Below are 22,025 nucleotides of genomic sequence, written 5' to 3' on the forward strand. Positions count from 1 at the left end.
TCCACCTACGACAGCCTTTACAGGAATATTGAATTGTTGAAATACACAGTGTACAGTACCTTCAGAAAGTATTCACACCCCTTGACTTTTTCCACATTTTGTTGTGTTACAGCCTGAATTTATGATGTATTAAATTGAGTTTTGTTTGTCACTGGCCTACACACAATACCTCAATGTCAAAGTGCAATTATGTTTTTCAAAATGTTTAATAATTCATTAAAAATGAAAAGCTGAAATGACTTAAGTCAATAAGCATTCAACTCCTTTGTTATGGCAAGCCTAAATAAGTTTGGGAGTAAAAATGTGCTTAACAAGTCACATAATAAATTGCGTAAATTGCATGACTACCTCATCTCTGTACCCCACACATACAATTATCTGTAAGGTACCTCAACTTTTTGTCCTGTATACAAAGTGCTATGTTTGGGGCAAATCCAATACAACACATTACTGAGTACCACTCTCCATATTTTCAAGCATAGTGGTGGTTGCATCATGTTATGGGCATGCTTGTAATCATTAAGGTCTGGGGAGGTTTTCTGGATAAAAAAAGGTAAGCAAAGGCATAATCCTAAAGAAAAGCCTGGTTCAGTCTGCTTACCACCACACACTAGGAGATGAATTCACCTTTCAGCAGGACAATAACCAAAAACACAAAACCAAATCTACATTGGAGTTGCTTACCAAGAAGCCAATGCATGTTCCTGAGTGGCCGAGTTACAGTTTTGACTGAAATCTACTTGAAAATCTATGGCAAGACGTGAAAAGAACCAATTTGACAGAGGTTGAGACTTACCCAGAAAGACTCACAGCTGTAATTGCTGCCAAAGGTGCTTCTACAAAGTATTGACTCAGGGGTGTGAATACTTACAGTACCAGTCAAAAGTGTGGACACACTTACTCATTCAAATTTTGTAGTTTTTTAAATTACTATTTTTTACATTGTAGTGAAGACATTAAAACTATGAAATAACACATATGTAATCATGAAGTAACCAAAAAAGTTTTAAACAAAGCAATCTCTCAACCAGCTTCATGAGGTAGTTATTGCGAAAATTCTGTACAGCTTTTGTCGCATATTTACTGTGAACACTGAGGCTGTACCCGCTTTAAGTTACAGTGGCCAAATAGGCTACAGTAGCCATTTGATCATAACGTTGGCATACCAGAGTGGCCTACCATAAAACATTATGTTGAATAACTATAAACATGGGAATTAGCTGTTATATAATTCAGCCTACAGTAGCAGTTAAAGTGTGGTATTCAATGTAGGCTAACATTCCATGAGACTTTTCAAAAAAACATGCAGTGCTTGACACTAACCTGTTTATCCACTTGTCCTTCAGACAAGGAGGTGACTGAAAATGTTGTTGTGTTGTTTAATGCAAGAAACCACTTTACAAAATAAAATGTATCATTATTCCCATACCATTAGCAGACAATTATGCTACCCTCTGCCTATTTGATATAACACTGTACCTTTAAGACAATAAAAAAGCTATTTACCTGACTCGCTTATGTCTAGAAATGCACATGTTTTGTGCTCTTGTATGAAGCAACCACTCCCCTATGGCTGACTACAAATTATATATAACTGGGCAAATAAACTCACTGTACAAATGTACAAATGTTCACACGTCGCTACAAGTAGCTCTCGCTTTGATCTCAAAACAAGCGCACTCACAACCACTCAACTACTCCAAGTGAATGGCATAGATCCATATATGACAATGGTCTGTTTGCATATATGCCTACTACAGCTCTGATTGGTTATGGCTCACCGGTCTGTGTAGAGTACTGCTGCAGCGACCACCACAGAACATCAACATTGTTTATCGCGCTGTCCGTGTTGCTGAAGCTGCAATATAATTACAGCCATTTCTGACTGAAATGTTCTGTTACTGAATTCCTTAATTTGTTAAGGAAAATCATTCCCTATTCCCTCAACCCTTGCACTCTTTACGTGACACATGTATGCAACGCATGCGCGTAACCAATAGGGCCTAACCTATAGAATATCATAATCACATCAATAAATTGTTTATGAAAAAACTCGGAACACCGCTATCACATATGACAGCAAAATGGATGCAGAGGACGTGAGAAATAAACTTGAAACAGATGAATATTTACTGGTTGCTCAGGAGGTAAAGAGGAAGTCAGATGTGTGGAATACATTTGACTAGTTGTGGAAAATACTGCAGATCAAGAAATAGAAGGTAAGGAGCAAGTGGTGCGTGCATATTATGCGTGCCAAACAGGTGCTGTTAGATTACAATATCATTTTTCTGACAATTTGGAGCAGTGTAAACAACACTAAATACATTATAAGCATACCAGCGAGTCTGTTGTAATGTTTTTTGGTTGTTGTGAAACCTTTATTACAACATAAACGAAAAACAGTCACATTCATTTGTGAAACCAGTTGGCGAAATTGGAACGGTTAATTTATTGTTTATGCTAATTATTCAAGGGTCGCTTTGCTTTAATTTTAAAACTATAATGCGTGATTGCATTCCAAATCACGAATAACTCATATGCTGTTTGATGACACGAACAAATTAATGATTGATTGATACAGTAGCCTTTATAATTACTGAAATATATGCCTAAGTAAGTTACGGTATTAAGACTAAACAGGGTGCTCTCTTAGGCCTACAACTCGATGGTGGTTATACAAGACTGCTATACTATTGCTACTTTTGGTAACGACATTACTTACTTATTATTATAATGATTGTAATAATAATAATAATAGTATTAATAACAATAAGAAGGAGATCAAGAAAAAGTAGGGTTATTATTATTATTACAATTATTTTTCTGACAATTTGGAAAAGTGTAAAGAATACAAAATAAATTATAAGTAATACCAGAGAGGCTGTTCTAATTTTTTTAAAGTGTAAAGCCTTTATTATAGCAAATATAAAAAATAGCCGAATTTGTGTAACTGTTTAACCGACATGTGGTTGCATGAGGCTTGGTACTCACAGAATCAGTAGGCTATTAAACAAACACTCAAAGAGAAACTCAAACAGAAGCAGGATCTGTCTTATTTCTGTAGATATATATGGATGGTGTATAAAGCCAGGCACACTTAAAAGTTAGGCTGTTGATTATAGACCTAATTAAGTTGGGGTTTCCTCTCTCCTCACTTTTAGTCCACTCAGACAGGTGTGAATCAGACAGGTGTCTTGTACACCATGATCCAGCAGCTACTGCTGGACTAAAGAAATCTCGGCCGACCAAAACAGCCTATCGACCAAACAATCGACCAGTCGACTAAATGGGGTCAGCCCTAAACACAACAAAATGTGGAACAAGTCAAGGGGTATGAATACTTTTTAAATAGAATCTTCTACATGTCAAGTCTGCTTTAACACTGGAGTTTAAACTCCCTCTGTGATGGTCTGTTCCTGTCTACTCCTGTTCCTGTCTACGTTCGTCCTTCATCCCTCATCACCGTCAACTGCATAACATCACCAAGAAGAGCGATAGGGGAAAGAAGTGGGCCTTTTAAAGCTCATTTAAGATGCCAGGGGCCAGTGTGTCAGTTATGGTCCACCACCCCCCCCTCTCTCTCTCCCTCTCTCAGCATGTTGCTCTGGCTGTGGCCAGCTGCTCTCTCTTTTTTTGCAGAAGGGCACAAATATCCCTGTTTTAAAATGCTTACCATACTCTGCCTTCTTTTACTGCACATAACACAGAACAGCAGTGTTTCATAGGGCACTTAGTCCCTGTTGTTGACAAATTTGTAATAACAAAAAGCTAAATACATAACGGGTTAAAGGCACTACAAGGACATATAGGATGTCCTCAGTCCCATATTACAAGGCTTTGAAAGATTTCAAATTACTTAAAAATTATGATTTGTTTACCTTGTCCTCCAGATGTTTTGCTGTTTCCGCCCGCTGCACCAGATCCTTGTCGCTGTAAAAAACACAATGGACACAAAAAATATTAGGTTTAGGACTCAATCTGCATTAATAGTGTTTTTCAGAAGCGTTATTCAAGGCAAACCCCCTCTCGACTCCAGCAGAAAATGTGACATTTCCCATGATCCTCTGGGTTTTAGACGCAGGCCAAGCCTCGGAGGGTCTGACTCCAGGAGCTTTTGTGCACACTTGTCAATAAGATTGTGTCCTCTTGAGAGCTTTGACAACCAGAAGGGGCTGATGCCCTAATTTGGTGTACTAGCTAGCGTGCTCTAGTATAGCGAGTGGCCTGGCTCTTCCAGTGACTGTATGAATAAGGCAGAAGCGGCCTGCGGGAACTATGGGGATGGGGACAGTGACGGTTAGGGTTGCATAGCTACCGGTAGTTTTCCAAAGTTACTGGAATCTTCAGTAATTTTGGTAATTAACAGGAAATATATGGCAATCTACCATATTGGTTATTTATACTTGAATGACTTTTTTTTTAAATGTATTCATATATAGTATTCATTTTCTGTGTCCATGTTGTCCATGACTTTCTAGTAGACAGACCAATAATGGCATTAAATATTATTCTAAAAAAAGAAATGTACCCCAATTTCATGATTACGATCTTGTCTTATTGCTGCAACTCCCCCAATGGGCTCGGTGAAGGTTGAGTCATGCGTCCCCCGAAACATTTCTCGCCAAACCACGCTTCTTAACACCCGCAGCCAGCTGCACCAACGTGTTGGAGGAAACACCATTCAACCGATGACCGAAGTCAGCCTGCAGGCGCCCGGCCCGCCACAAGGAGTCCCTAGAGCGCAATGAGCCAAGTAAAGCCCCACCAGCCAAACCCTCCCCTAACCCGGACAACGCTGGGCCAAATTGTGCACCACCCTATGGGACTACCGGGAACAGCCGGTTGTGAGACAGCCTGGACTCAGCCTGGACTCAGGCATTATTTTCAATTAACTCTGCAACTCTTCTAACTGTTGACATTTTTTTTTACAACTGCCACTAGTTTGACACCAAAACACTGGAAACAAATACATACTGACATAGAAAAATACAGAAAAAATATTAAGGATATTTCATGCTGAAACCATCATAAACAACAATGGTATTCACTAAGTTTATGTTCTGTATTTAAGATATTTTTTCTGCTTTCTCATTCAATTGTTTTTGTTGAAAATCATCCTATTTCATTGTTTCATATATTTTACATGTGATAAGGCCACACAGAGGGCCAGAGATAATTACAGACATTGTAAAAATTGGAAGTACCCAAAAGGGCCAATCTTGTGATCTTGTGGGTCTTGTGATAGATTACATAAAATCCTTGAAAGACACCAAAATTCTTGTAGTTTACTGGTAAACTTAGAAAGTTTCCAAGTAATATACCATCCTTTTGCAACTCTTGTGACAGGGGTGGAGAGAGGCCTGAGGAGGGAGATCTGATCCCCCAGGCCCAGTCATTTACTAATGTTTGACATTGCCACAGAGCCACACCGGAGATCGTGAGGAGATGCAGTGGGGTTACTGAGCTACGGTAGTGGATATGGAAAAACAGCCTCATCGATACCACAGAGACTCTACCATCACAGTTCTCTGAAATACCATGGGTACACTATAATGAATGTCTTTCCATATCTGATGCAACATAACGGTATGAGTCACCTCATCTCGCCTACATTCTGATGGATGCTACTGATTTTAACCACTTTCCATTCCAAAAGCTCGACCTTTCATTACATTAACTTGCAAAGAAGCTCCATGCTCTGGAGAAATACATGAGCGGTTGTGTAAAAGGTATCTTCACCTGCTCTGATTTGGGTAGTGAGAGCTTTCTGGGTAACTTTGCTGACTACGGGTATTTGAGCAGAACAGTGAACACTCAGAGGCTCCACTACGAATGAGATGCACCGGGTTTAGACACAATGTAATGTTTGAACTTGTGAGTGCAGGTACTGTCCAGATAGCACTACAGATGTAGGATCTTAATTTGAGCCCATTTGCTACAGTAGGAAAATAATCCTGCAGCACCAGGAAATGTAAATGATTATGTGGATTATAATTAATGTACAAAAGCTGGAGAACATATGCATATCCAGGTACTTTCCGCAAGTCCTGGATTGTGTAGGCAAACTCATGGAAAACAGAAAGGAAAACGGGAGCATGAGCAGCAGTGTGCAGCATTTTCATTTCTGTTTTCGATTATAATTAATGGACATTTTTCTTGGGGTTGATACATTTTTCATAAGGGAAAATCAAGTCTAAAATTTGAAAGTAGAAAATTACAAACTTCAGAAGCTTTTTAAAACCTCAACTACACATTTTAACGGTAAATTTCCTGCATTGCAGGAAAGTTCTCCTGCAACAGGGTGATCAAATGAAGATCCTATATCTGCACAATAAAAGACCCAGGCACGGTAAAAGCAGATATTACATTAGAGAGGAGACAGGAGTGGCACTCTCATTCACAATGGAGAGATTAAGGAGGCTATTCTTAGATTCATATTATACTCATCCTTTTAATATGAGGCAGTGGTACGAGTGAGAGAAGGGATATCACAGGGAATGACAAAGGAGCAAAAAGACTGCTGCAGAGGACCAGGGTGAAAGGTTGGAGCTTAAGCCTCTTACGGACTGTAAGGCATTAGGGTTGTTCACAGCAGCAGGCATGTTCTGGTGAGACATTTCAAAGAATTTCAATGGAAATAAATAGTGTAATGGAAAGTGGCAGATGGTACTATGTATAGTGCATCTCAAGCTAGCAATATACTACACTAGCTATGCATCTAACCAACCCCCATTTAGTGTGAGTAAGGGACCTTAATACGGTTTGGGACCTTTTCCTAATTTATGTCAATAAAAGGTTGAGCATCAAGGGACTGATGGTATAGACCTCTCAAAAAGATAATGTTCCTATACCAAGGCTCATTTAGCACAATGAAGGATGTTAATACTTTTTTTTAAGGATCCACCCCTTTTTTTCAATTTTTGCCTAAAATGACATACCCAAATCTAACTGCCTGTAGCTCAGGCCCTGAAGCAAGGATACGCATATTCTTGGTACCATTTGAAAGGAAACACTTTGAAGTTTGTGTAAATGTGAAAGGAATGTAGGAGAATATAACACAATAGATCTGGTAAAAGATGATACAAAGAAAAAACCAACTATTATTTTGTATTTTTTTTGTACCATCATCTTTGAAATGCAAGAGAAAGGCCATAAAGTATTATTCCAGCCCAGGTGCAATTTAAAATTTGGCCACTAGATGACATCAGTGTATGTGAAAAGTTTTAGATTTCTGTTCAAAATATTGTATAAAGACTGCACAAATGTGCCTAATTTGTTTATTAATACATTTTCATGTTCAAAATTGTGCACTCTTCAAACAATAGAATGGTATCCTTTCAATGTAATAGCTACTGTAAATTGGACAGTACAGTTAGATTAACAAGAATTTAAGCTTTCTGCAGATATCAGATACAGTGGGGAGAACAAGTATTTGATACACTGCCAATTTTGCAGGTTTTCCTACTTACAAAGCATGTAGAGGTCTGTAATTTCTATCATAGGTACACTTCAACTGTGAGAGACGAAATCTAAAACAAAAATCCAGAAAATCACATTGTATGATTTGTGAGTAATTCATTTGCATTTTATTCCCCATTTGCAGTTGCAAACCGAAGTCTGGCTTTTTTTTTTTTGCGGTTTTGGAGCAGTGGCTTCTTCCTTGCTGAGTGGCCTTTCAGGTTATGTCGATATAGGACTTGTTTTACTGTGGATACAGATACGTTTGTACCTGTTTCCTCCAGCATCTTCACAAGGTCCTTTACTGTTGTTCTGGGATTGATTTGCACTTTTCGCACCAAAGTACCTTTATCCATAGGAGACAGAACGCATCTCCTTCCTGAGCGGTATGACGGCTGCGTGGTCCCATGGTGTTTGTACTATTGTTTGTACAGATGAACGTGGTACCTTCAGGCGTTGAGCCAGGCAGCCCAAACTGTTGCATATACCCTGACTCTGCGTGCAATGAACACAAGAGAAATGACACAATTTCACCTGGTTAATATTGCCTGCTAAACTGGATTAGTAGTTATAACTAGTGATTATGATTGTTTTTTTATAAGATAAGTTTAATGCTAGCTAGCAATTTACCATGACTTCTACTGCATTTGCGTAACAGGCAGGCTACTCGTGGAGTGCAATGAGAGGCAGGTGGTTAGAGCGTTTGACTAGTTAACTGTGCGGTTGCAAGATTATATCCCCAGAGCTGACAAGGTGAAAATCTGTCGTTCTGCCCCTGAACAAGGCAGTTAACCCACAGTTCCTAGGCCGTCAGTGAAAATAAGAATGTGTTCTTAACTGACTTGCCTAGTTAAATCAAAAGGTACAAAAAAATATTTTAAAAATCAACGGAAATCGGCGCCCAAAAATACCGATTTCCAATTGTTATGAAAACTTGAAATCGGCCCTAATTAATCGGCCATTCCGATTAATCAGTCGACCTCTACTTCTGACCCACTGGAATTGTGATACAGTGAATTATAAGTGAAATAATCTGTCTGTAAACAATTGTTGGAAAAATTACTTGTGTCATGCACAAAGTAGATGTCCTAACCGACTTGCCAAAACTATAGTTTGTTAACAAGAAATTGGTGGAGTGGTTGAAAAACGAGTTTTAATGACTCCAACCTAAGTGTATGTAAACTTCCGATTTCAACTGTATGTCTGCTGCAGAGGGACAAGAGAGAGCCTGAGAAAACAAGTTTTGATCAGTCATGGAAATAAAAGTGCTGAAAACATGTTGGCTCACTATTTAAAAATAAGACGGAGAACAACTTATAAGATGAAAAATACAAGATTTTTGGTGCAGGTATAGCCGACTAGTGCTATCTAACGCTACCTACAGTAGCAAAAAAAAAATCACTTTTAGCTACCCAATGGCGTCATAAAGGTGTTTCAGATCTTGCAAAGTCACCTTCCTCATCACCATATATCCGGCTGGCTGGGAGACACTGAGGTTCTCAGCTCATGTCTCCCTATGGCTAATGATCAGGGCTGTCTGATGAATTTCTCCTCATGAACATAAGTAGAGGGAGATGAAGAGTGGAGAAGAGGGGGATCGATACATCCTGCATTTCCAAGACTAGCCCAGACAAACATGGCAAGGAGAAGATGGATGGCCAGAATCAACTCTGAGCGCCTACTCGTGTCTGGGAAAGAGAGAGGAAAAGGGAGAGAGGGAGTCCTCAATGGGGTGGGACTGCAGTATCTATGCTTCCCTCCTCTCTCTGCAGGGTTTTCAACTGATGATCCAGAATCTGAGCCAATAACAGTTAGCCACTGACTGATATTTGCACTGGGCATGTTTTAAAGCTTGGTACTGCAAAGACCAGTCAAATCTGGATGGATCGTTCGATATATTTTATGATTCTTTATGTCCCAAGAAACATCCATGTGTGTATCCATGATACATTTCATGAGGCTTTTTCTTCCCAATTCCAATCAAGTCAGAGGAAATGCTATTGGATGGGGAGTTAACACAGCAACACAAACACGAGGAAATTGTTTAATTTATGTAGCTACCTTGTATTCTGGACCATAGGGATTCCCCCATAGAGCTATTCTCAACAGTGATTTCACCCCCACAACCTATTCCCTTTTGCACACCATTTGGTCATGTCAGAGATGCTTCCATGCTTTAATAACCGAGGAGGCACATGTCCTCCTTCTGCACATCTCTTCCTGCATTATTAATAGAATGCTTTCAATGAATTTCAAACAGTATGTACAGTGCTTTGATGCTGAGGAGGATTGGGGTGGGGGGAGTCAGTGGGATGGGGGGATTGAAACGTCCTTACAAGCCTAACAACCCAGCCTTGTGCGGAAGCAGTCTAAATTCAAGAAAAATCTCTTGTGCAATTTAGGATTTTATAAGACCTTATAATTCTACCGGCTGTGAGACATGCATATGGGAAATCACTGCTGTTGTTTACCTGTCAAAACACTTCCCAGCTCTCACCAGGGACACAATCTCTCATTACCTTGTCACAATGCGAGGAGCTGAAACTCCTGTCTCAAAACAGTTCATATCATAATCCACCTCATGTTTCTTATGAAGTCACAGTGGAGAAGGTCTTCCTGCCCTCCTGCCTTCCTCCCTGCAGCTCCAAACAATCCCCAGTAGATAGGGAGGCTGTTTCGATAGCTACTAATCCCAGTTCAAAGGGAAGAGCCGAGTCTCTGCATCAGGGCCATGTAATGCCCATAAAATGAACTGATGCATGCCTGCCTGCCCTGTCTGGATGCCTGCGAGCCCTGAGAGAGTGCTACGCTAGGTTATGCTAACGTGGCTCCCATTGCTAGCATCAGCACCACTCTGATTAGGAGATGACAGAGCATGGCACGGGTGCCCACGCAAAAACCACACACAAAAAAAACATACCAAAAGGCACAGAAGCTGGCGGCAGGAGGCAGCCCTTCATCTCAACCACAGCCGAGCCTGTATCTGTTTTATTGGAGCGCTGAGATCGCAGCAACATTGCAGCATTATTGCAAGAACTTTGGGGTAATCTATGCATGAGCTGCAAAGGCATTCAAAGATGGTTAACCTAAAGGCAATTCATTCACAAATACCCTGTGGTTTATATGACCTTTCAGCAACATTGCATGAACATTAGCCACTGTGGTTTCTTAACCAAGACTGTGGAGCAGCACAGCATACCTCCTTTAAACGTAGGGATAAATATTGCAGTTAAGAATCCTCGGATGACACAGGAAGGAGTATTGTTAGTAGTGAAACACAAGGCTTCAGATAACTCCAGAGGTGATGAGAGACTAATGAAAGACAGGGGAGAGGAAATACCATTAGGGCTGAGGCTGAGCCAAGTGTAAATTGCAATAACAGTGGCTCCGTGAGTGTGATTACTGATGGGGAAAGGGCTATCCTCAGTCTGCAGATATACAAAAGTATGCACGCCCGAACGCACACACACTCACACATGCACAGGGGCAGGGATATCCTCAGTATAAAGTCACACGCACACACACACACACACGCACACATGCACAACAAGAATGTACAGTAAGTAGTGCTGGGAGGATGTGCAGCAGTTAGAGATATGGGGGAGAGCGATATTGGGAGAAACCCATCAAGTGCAAAGCGACACTAATTACATTGCAATAACAGGGAAGAGGGGGATACACAGTGCACCTTTCATTAGGCATTTAGAGTTGTATACTCACAAAAACACTAGGCCGTTACACATGCCTGCACACAGACACACGTCCATACACAAACACATACACATATATGACCGTGCACACTCACACATTGCAAATTCAATGGTGGCTGCAGCAGTATTCACGCCTCTAGGCTGTCAATTATGTGACTTCAAGGATATAAACACACACACGTACAGCAACCACACACACGCACATACATCACACGCGCGCACGTACATCACGTACATCACACACACAAACGATTCCCTGGTCAGGCAAAAGGCAGATGCCGGAATTAATGTACACAAGATCAGAAAAATGTCAGCATGTTTTCCTTCGACTGGGCTGGGCTCCTTGGAGGGCAGTCAGGGTGAAGCTTTACACAGAGAATATTTTTACATGATTTCACCCTGATTTCTGCTGAGAGGTTGCCTTCTATTTTCCTCTTTAGTCAAAATCTCCTCTGCAGTATTGTACATTGTTGCAGATTCTAAAAGGTCTACCATCTCTCAGCTGGACTAGGTCTGGGAATCCCAGGGAACCTATTCATGCTGTCACTCTGCTGTTAGCTGGTGGTGTGGTGGTAGAGGAAGATGGCTCTGACTGGGTTCATAATAGCCGGTGAGGAATGGTTTCTAGACCCATTACCGGTTACACTCCTTCATCACCATTAATTATAGCCTTGCCTTAGGTCCCACCTCCACCATGCCTCTCCACCTGGCTAACATCAGCTGGACAGTAGCCTCACTTGGCCAACACAGACACAGTGGTTGGGAAGTTGAGACTACTGACTGAAGTGAACAGTTATGAGAATGCCAGTATGCTGGTTTAGAGATAGATCTGGCTACAGTTTCAAAAAAGACATACAGAATGTAGCTGTAGAGGAAGGTTTAATCCTCCAGACACTTGATTCTCCTACCTAACATTTCAGCAATCATCATAGTATGCTACTCCCTGTGTTGGCTGTGAAACGAGAGGGCTGCACATTGGGGAAGTTCCTGATTTGATCATCTCTCTTTGTGAGAGAGGCTGTTACATAAACTATGCTGTCATCATGCCTTCTAGGCATGGTGTGGAACATCATCATGTCAGTAATAGGTCAATAGTTCCTCACAATGGTTTTTAGTTTCTCTGTTTTGTGCTCTTGCAAGTAACCAGAGAGGCAGAACTCTATGCTCTGACTGGGGCTTGAGCTGTGTAGAACAAATTATTACAATGTAATCAGTGTTCATTAATTTTATGGTGGAGAGGCTTCTTACATACCGATAGGATAACAAACTGCAACACAGAGAGGAAAGAACTGAAGGCGGACTGTGCGGAATACAATAGAGAGAAAACAGATTATCAGTGTTCTGGAATCATTCAGCACGTGCTATGTTCTAGATGTAAAGCACAAGATGTACCTCCAATATGAAGCTGAGTTTTAAAACAAACTCCACAGCGCAAACACTGTACATTGAGGAGAAAATGAGAGCATAATGAAATACTATTATCATTACAAATGGGGCCAAGTCTTTTTATTGAGTGTCTCTCTTAAGAAGCATCTCTATTCAATTCAATGTTGCTTCATGCTAATGCATTAATATGCCGTTTCATTCTCTGATCAAAGATTAAAGCTTGAGCGAAGTGTATGTGTGTGGGGGGGATTGAATTGAAGGATGTATATATAATATCTCCTATTATCAAAAGTCAGGCTGGAGATGGTTTTCTTTCAGGAGTAGTAGAGAAGGACAACAAGACAATGTCTCACTTAAGGAGAAGGGGAATAAATATCAGCTGTTTGACATTGATTGCCGAGGCTCAGCCGAGGCGCGGCCTGCTGGCATCCTGGGCGGAGCGCTGCTCAACTGTGTTCTCTGGGTTTTCTATTTCATGGCAGTCAAGACGTCTGCGGCTTTCGGGAGTGAACGGTTCTGTCCACGTCAAGAGTATCCCCGCCACTTCTCTCTCTTACACCCACCCACACACATATGCCGATACATGCCGTATCTTAATTTGACCTTGAATACACTACAAATTTGCATTTCCTGCTGTGCATGAAAATTACGGCAACAACAGGATGATCGAATTAAGATACGGCATCTGTACACAGGTGCACACAGAGACGTACACAGACAGACAACCTCTTTGACTGGCTTCGGAAGCTACCTCTACAAGTGATGCACACACTTTCAAACAAAGCATAGACTTGCATACACTGTATAAAACAGTGTAATATTTTTCCTTCCTACTTTAAACTGAAGGTGGTTGCACGATGTTTGTGCAGAAATTATGTGTATTACGCACCCACAGAGCTGACCATAGCAAACCCCTCATAAGGGAAAAACACATAGGCAAACACACACACTCAGACCTCATCCCTTTACTATTTCATACTGATTGAATATGTTTGTGAATTGTGACGCACAATTTCCACAGAAACATAATTGGTGAGTAGTCTTCACCTCTACATGGTCAGGAAAGCCATGACTACAAAGGTAGCTATCACTCCAAAAAAAAAAAGTTTTTCCTTCTTACTAATGTCAATTACCACGTGCAGGGAGGGAAAAAACATATTAACGCTCTTCTTCAAATTATTTCTTCAAACTCGCGTTTATTACACAGCTTAATGAGCCTTGAAATTGGTGAGATTACTTTTTTGTACATTTCTTTCAATAGCTCAAGTCTCAGTGGGAATGGTTTCCCCCTGGATGATGATGACTGTATATGTTGCATGATCACATAAGGGAGCAGAGCACTGCAGTGCTACAGAGAGTATGTAACCACTGGTCTGGGAAATATGTGAGGGAGTCCCCCCTGATCACAGTGGAGTTGCCATTAGCCAGCTGATTTACTTTAGGAGCTACATGGCTGGTTGAAGTCCTGGCAAAACACACAAAAGTGTCACTTTGGAGGCTGGACTCTGAAAATGGAGCACATGGAATGGGTTTGCTTGGACTTAGTGTTACAGGTCCCCGTTTTGGGACTGGTGCAGCAGATAATAGTTCCTGTAACACAGGATAAATAATGAAACAGGAGAAAGTGGCTTCTCATTCAAAGGTTCTCTCAATAATTTTATTCAACATTCTCTGAAGTGAAAACTGTATTTTTCTGTCTTTTCATTGCATTTCAATCTTTTCTTTTGTTTTTCTTTAACATGTATTTAATCATCTGTCTCATAAATCCCTGACATATTAGTTCATACACATGTCAAACATACATCAAATGACACATAAAAAAATAGTACGTTCCAATCCAATTCACATCCTCAAATGATTTACATTTATACCCTAAACACATTTACTCTTAACTTTAATTCACCTGTTAATGTTATTATTATGTAGAAGACTGTTGCCCACTATAGCCCCATAGGAGACTCTAAAACATGAAAGCCTTTAAAGACTGGTATAACTCAATAGAAGTTACTTTATACCCATGCTCAAAATACATTCACCCAGTGTAAGAAGGGCCAAAAGAAAGACAAGACTATTGCAACTGCCATTAATGCTAATTATTGTAAAATGATTGAACAAGCTAGCATAGCGCTAACCAAAGCTAGCAACCAACTGACCCGCGCTAGCAAACAGCTAACCGGAGCTAGTCAAAAGCTATTCGGAGCAAGCTAATAGCTAACTGAACTTTTCTAACATTTACTGTACAACAATTACAAAGTTCTTAACCATCACAGCTACGATATTACATTTTCTATGTTGTCAGGAGTCTTCGTTTTTTTCTCAAAGATCAAAGGAATGCACCGTCATCATTTCATTTTACACTCGACAGCCGTTTTCTGTCTCGTATGAAGTTATACAATTACTATGTTGTTCAAAACCATTACAATCACTTCAAAAGGGAAGTTACAAAACTATATTGTGGTATTCAGTGTATTTTTGCACTACTGACCTGCAACACAGGATAAATGATTACATCTGAAAAGATTTGGCATGGGTCCTCAGATCCTCAAAAGGTTTTATAGCTGCACCATCGAGAGCATACTGACGGGTTGCATCACTGCCTGGTATGGCAACTGCTCGGCCTCCGACCGCAAGGCACTACAGAGGGTAGTGGGACCGGCCCAGTACATCACCGGGTCAAGCTTCCTGCCATCCAGGTCCCCTATACAAGGTGGTGTCAGGGAAAGATTGTCAAATTGTCAAAGACTCCAGGAACCCTAGTCATAGACTGTTCTCTCTGTTCTCTCACCGGTGCCCCCGCACATTGACACATTGACTCTGTACCGGTACCCCCTGTATATACCCCCGCTATTGTTATTCACTGCTGCTTAATTATTTGTTTTTCTTATCTCTTACTTATTTGGGGGTATTTTCTTAAAACTGCACGGTTGGTTAAGGGTTTGTAAGTAAGCTTTTCACTGTAAGGTCTACTGTTGTATTAGGCGCATTTGACAAATACAATTTGATTTGAACAGGAGAACGTGGCTTCTCTTTCAAAGGTTCTCTCAATTATGAGAACACACAGGTGAAGGATCGTGTATAGTCCCAGTGCGAAGCAAACACTTCTCACTGCCCCCAACTGGCCAACAGTAGTATAAATGCCTTGCAATGGCGAAACCTTGGAGGACTGACATTTCAGTAAAAGCATTCTTTCCCAATACAAAGAAACAATACATAAACATAAATGTGACCATGCATTTGTGCACGTCACATTAGCATGCAGTGATTGCATCTAATGGGACTATTTTTCTAGGTCAGGTGTCTCAGAGTATGGTGACCATTTTCAAGACCTACTACGCCTGCAATGCTTGGTTCTACTTCTTCAATGCAAACCGTGCCTGATAAACTATCCTGTCCTTTAGAGATGCTGTTCAGACCGAGACAATGAGGACATTCTCCCGATCCATCCCCATGTTTACCACTACAGTATGACAACATAGATGACCTGGAAGCCTCCTGGGCTTATTGGATGTGAAAATCAATAGCCTTTTTTCCATGCCGGACCCCTTTTAGTTTGCTAATCTGTAATGCCTGATGCAGAAACACGGTTGGCATTATGAAGAGATGGATGTTTTATGGATGTTTTGTCTCTGGTCACTGTTACTGGCTCAGCTAACACCCACCACTTCAGGTCGCTTTCAGTCCCAGAGAAACACTTGTTTAGAGGTGGACCGATAGACAGTCTGTCACACGTCACCACCGCCAAACTCATGCCGGCCACAGCCGCAGAGGGTCCATGTGACTCTTCCCTCATCCCTCATCGTAACCACTCTGCCTGTTTTTGTGGGCCACTAGGCAGGAGAGTAGCTTGCAAATTAGCAGAAAAGAGCAAGGTGTTCAATTTAGGCCCGTAATTTGGTGAAATTATGAATCTGTTCTCCAACATGTGCTGCCCCTTGAGGATGGCTGGACCGGAAGCATCCCACATAGTGTCCCCAGGGGAGAAGATAGCCCTCTCCCTGAACTGAAAATGCTAGAGGAAGAAGATGATCTCATGATTATACAGCAAATGGTTACATTCCAGCAAATGTGAATCCTTCTCAAACTCCTGCATTCCTTGAAAAATGTTGTTTTGTTGTTACTATTTGTCGTGTCTGGGACCAAGATAACTATTTGTCATACTATTGTGGTTATACTAATAATACCTACTGTATAATGCTAGCAAATACTAAACCTCAGCGTTTGGGCAGAAAATGGGAGCATAAAACGTGTGCGGCCTTCCTGTTCTTTGGGCAGAAAACGGCACATCTTCTGACCAAATGCACAGAAAATCTAGTGGCAAGGGTGGAATTACTCAAATAAATAAATAATCCCACACAGCCGTTTGTAGTGCTATTTAAAGGATTTTGGCAGCTTGAGCGGTCCGAAAGAGTTCCATGCAGCACTCAATGTCCATTAAGAATTTAAAGAGGAGATTCAGAACTAGGCCACAGACAATTCAAGCAAGAGAAACACAAGGCACGATCGCTTCCTCTCCCTCTTGTTCAGGAATAAGAGAAGTGAAGAATTAGTTTCAAGTTCTACGTTTTATTAGTCGTATGTACAGGATACACATAGCCGCGGGAAGTACGGGTGCTGAAGGTGCTGCACCACCCCCTGATAAATCACAATAAAAAATGTATTAATATTAGAAGAAAAAAAACGAACAAAATGTTTCGAAAAAGACTTGTCCTTCTCGACAATGCAACAACAATAAGAAATAAGAAAATATAATAATACGAACATAAAGTAAATGGCTCAGTAGAATATAATAAATATTTTAGCATAAGCATAATACAGGAAGACACAATTTATAATATTTACACGTGTATTGGGTAAAGGGGATTGGGGGGCAGTGTTTAAATTGTGCAGTATTTAGCAATAATAATAAGAGTCTGGTAGCAGCAGTTGTGTAGCATGAATGTATATATATATATATATATATATATATGTGTGTGTGTGAATGTGTACTAAGGTGTGGAGAATCCGAGCAGGTGTTCAGTCCAGTTCAAGTGTTCAGCAGTCTGATGGCTTGTAGATATAAACTATCTGAGCCTGTTGGTATCAGATCTCATGCTCTGATTTATCTCATGCTCTGATATTGTCTGCCCGACACTAAGGGAGTGAACAGCTCATGACTGGGGTGTGTGGGGTCCTTGATGATGCTGCGGGCCTTCCTCAGGCACTGTTTTGAGCGGATGTCCTGGATGGGTGGGAGCGCGGTCCCAGTGATGTACTGGGCCGTCTTCACCACCCGCTGGAGTGCCTTGCGGTTGTGGACAGAGAAACTCCCATAAAAGGCCGTGATGCAACCGGTCAGGACACTCGATGGTGCAGTGGTGGAATGCCGAATTTCAGCCGCCTTAAGGGTCTATCAGAGTACCAAACGTGAACATGTATGCACAGCATTGTTGTCAAATATTGGACCTTTGGCAGTCATACTTTTCAAATTCTCATCGCAGCTCACACAATATCTTCAACTGTCAACACATTCCAATTAGTAGAGGACGTGTACCGGAGACAAGTTGATTGGGAATTGTGGGAAGGTGCGGTTCTGGCTGTGCGTTCCCCGCGGATGGTGGTCTCAGAGCCACGTAGCTATGTCACAATCGGAAGCCGGACTATCGCGTGTCAGCGTCTGTGGACTATGATTTATGATGATGCTGTTGCACCCTCTTGACAAGAGTGGTGGTGTTGTTGGTCCATATCAAGTCCTCGGTGATGTGGACGCTGAGGAATTTAAAACTGCTGACTCTTTCTACTGCAGTCCCGTTGATGTCGCAGTTGTAAATGACAACTTGTTCTCAACTAGCTTACCTGGTTAAATAAAGGTGAAAAAATATAGAATTAAAATGTGTATTGCTGATGTTGCTGATGTTGAGGGAGAAGTTGTTTGTCCTGGCACCACAATGCCAGTTCACTGTGGGTCTCCCCGAGAGAGACAGTCACCTCATAATCCTGAGCTGGATGAGTAGAGAACTCAATTAAATTCCCATTGAAGCCGACTGTACAATCTCAGAGAGGCAACTACCGTGGAATAAGAAGTTCAGTTCAGCAGGGCTCTTGAGACAAGCCATGAGGGCAAACCTTGTAAACCTTTGAGGTTTGTTTGGGCCACTATTAACAAAACCAATCATGTGTATTCAACTTTCCATACAAGGACTGGTTATAGATCTAGACAGGTAATGACGGTTTGATAAACTACTTTGTACAGCGTTCTGACAGAACACAATCACTGAGGGGCTTTATAATGCACAAGGGGAAGTGACAGTTAGTCAACCATTTTTTTTTTTACCTAGGCTAGTCAGTTAAGAACAAATTCTTCTTTACAATGACAGCCTACCTGGGAACAGTGGGCTAACTGCCTGGTTCAGAACGACAGATGTTTACCTTGTCAGCTCAGGGATTCAATCCAGCAGCCTTTCGGTTACTGGCCCAACGCTCTAACCACTAGGCTACCCGCCGCCCCATTAAAGAGTGTTGAGCTGTACTAAGAAGATTTAAAATGTCTCACTCCCATCACTTCCTTTGACTAATGATAAGTCTGTATTTTCCCAAGTTATACAGCTTGCATTGGTATTCACTCCAACCGTTAGTTACAGTACCATTATCTCATATGACTATGCCACCACCTATAAAATAATGCCTTGAAAGTTTTGTCCCATTTCTGTGACATCCAGAGAGGACTTTATCAGGCTCCTGGCTCAGACGGTCTGATAATCCGAGGGGGGATTTTGACGTAGTCACTTTGAGAAGTGCCCGGGTCAGAGTGGGCTTTCAGGAAAGGTTAGAGTGGACCTTGCCAAAGACAAGCGACAAAGCTGTTCTAAGGATCTAATGTCCTTGGATTTCCCTGACGCAAATCATATCATTACTTCTGAGACTCTAATTTCACTTCTGTTAATCTAAGCGGTGGAGTGAGTCATTCTACTTTCTGGAAGAATTCACTTGTCTCCATATGGTGAGTATTACGATCCCAAGATACGGTGTGTGAAAGTATTTTCTCCAAATGCACACTTTGAGTAGAATTGGCCACAGAATACTAATCTTGTGAGTTCAAAGTCGTAACAGGTCTGATGCAATCAAAATCACTACAGGGATCTCTTCTGTGCTCATCCAAGAGACAGGCAACTCCCAAATGAATTATGAGTTAAGAGAGTTTGAATGACAGATGTTGACTGTCAGCAGAAGAGATGATTTATGGCCACCTGTCAGGCAGTCCCCTGGACCAACACCACGGGAAACGCCTCAAATCACCAACCACATCATAGCATGTGTCTTTACTCGATCTTCGTCTATTGCTAATTCATCCAGAAAGACATAATTTCAGTCCAGGCAGCAGATTTCTCTTCCACTTGAGTGAGTTTAGAAATGAGCACACCAGTTTTGCTCCATTTAGCCAGTAATGGGAGTTGAAAATGCCATCAATAACACAACAGCTTTAGTCACCCAACCAGGCCGGCTGAGACTACTAGTGACCGTTTGGAGACGTCTGACGCAACATCCTGTTTCACCTCAGTAACCTTGCCTACAGTTTGTTTTAGCAGAGATGAGAGGCCGATGATCCTCAAGAAAAACAGCACGAGTGCATCCCATATTCCACAGGCGTAGTAGTAGACACCAACATTCACCCTTGCCTGTGCTGCATTTTCCAGCGCTATACCATAATTTCTGTGCTACCCTGAAATTGGTGGCAAATTGCCACTAGATTTAGTGAAGGAACTAAATCTTCTGAGGGGAAGGTCGGTCTGGAGCTCAGGCTGTGCTCCCTCATTAGAGTCATTACCAGTCGAGCTCAGATAATTTACCACACCATCCGTTACACCATTTACCAGTGTCTTTAAATGAAGCTGGTTGTCAACTCACACTCAGAATAGAATGAATAAAACACTATTTAAGATTGTCTCTGACTTTACACTAGAGTTTTAAAATAACTTGGTAGACACTTTTTAGGCCAACAAGAAGCACACAACCCAATGAAGTTCCACCTCTCTGATGTCAGATTAAGTTAGCCCGTTGTCAGATTAAGTGAGCCCGCTACTCTTCCTGGACTCCAGGAAGAGTAGCTGCTACTTTGCAACAGCTAATGGGGGATCTTAATAAAATACCAAATACCAAAAACTCCCCATCCACAAAAAGCAACCCACTTTACTTTCCAATATGCAACTTCATTTCAAATACACAAATCCTCTCAGACACATCATTCATCATTGTGAATTCAGTGTTGAGTAATGTCCGTAAAATGGATACAAGAGACTCAACAAAACTTAAAATGACACGGTTCCCATAAGAACTATTAAGCTAGCTTCAATCCCTTTCCCTAAAAATACCAAAGCCATACTAGGATATTTTCCAATCTCTTGAACATATTAAGGGAAAATTGACACATTTGGGTTACATTAAATTCACGTTATTGCAATGAGCACTAGAGATTTGCAAAGGATGCTGGCCAAGATTTGTTGTTCTGCCTTGCAATAGCAACCTACTCTGCTGTTTGGAAAATCAGATAAAAAATCCTGCACGGCATGTGAAGCAAAGAGAAAATCTTGATCTGTGTTTGATGAAAATCAAATTTCTGATACCAGTATATGAACATCCAATGAATGGGAACATACTGTATGTATATTCATAATTGACTATTCCCAATCACGCTCAAACAGAAAATGTTTTAAAAATGATTATGTAATGTATGGTTTAAATGCAGACAAGCGCTTCTACAGAACTGTACATTATGGTGTTCCCTGATGATGTTTGTCTCCATTACATATTAGATTGGTCTGGAGACCCCTGCAATCCCCAATGTGATGTTTTCTGCCCCAAATCCACGGAGTGTACTGCTGTAATGATTTTCTGGGAGGAAAAAGATGTTGTGTATGGCAAAAAAATTGTCACTCTGCTAATTCAGCCCCCCCATCGCCACCCACCCACTCATCTCGTGAGGTGAGGGACTAGCATACACGGGGAGGGTAATGGAGTGTTGCTGACACAGCTGAAACAGAATAAATGATTCTGTGGAATTCTATGATGGTGGTTTTCATGCCACAATGTTTCATTTTATCAGATGGGATACCCACTAGTCAAGCAATCGATTGTTGTCAAAACCTTTCAAATCTGTTATTCCTCACATCTGAGTTGATTTAGGTTTCACACTAACTAATGTCACACATAAAGCACTCACATTTTTATAAGAGGGAAGTTGTGGAAACCTAATGTCTGGATAAAACACCAGACTGGAACACCCTAACATTGTAATAACAGCCAGATCCATTGTTTCCTGATTCATGCAGTTACAATACAGAGAGTATCAAAGTCCCCCCACAAGGACGCTAATTTGAGCTATTCTCATTCAGTCTTCTGATAAATATTTACCCCCATAGAAAACCCATTACAATGAAAGACACATTCACATTCTTGGCATGTTCTCCTTGCTAACTGAGTCTCACCCATCAGCCAATG

General features: G+C 41.2%; 1 protein-coding gene across 1 annotated transcript in view; it reads right to left on the reverse strand.

The window, feature by feature from the left end:
- The window catches only part of pcp4b (Purkinje cell protein 4b), a 45,455-nt gene that overhangs the window by 10,546 nt on the left and 12,884 nt on the right, over nucleotides 1-22,025 (reverse strand). Inside the window, exon 2 of the mRNA XM_021588126.3 lies at nucleotides 3,879-3,930. Within this exon, the coding sequence (XP_021443801.1) occupies nucleotides 3,879-3,930 (52 nt within the window). The remainder of the gene's footprint in view (nucleotides 1-3,878; nucleotides 3,931-22,025) is intronic.

The sequence above is a fragment of the Oncorhynchus mykiss genome, chromosome 27 (genome assembly GCF_057628025.1).
Source record: "Oncorhynchus mykiss isolate SJ-2025 chromosome 27, ASM5762802v1, whole genome shotgun sequence".
Taxonomy (NCBI): Eukaryota; Metazoa; Chordata; class Actinopteri; order Salmoniformes; family Salmonidae; genus Oncorhynchus; species Oncorhynchus mykiss.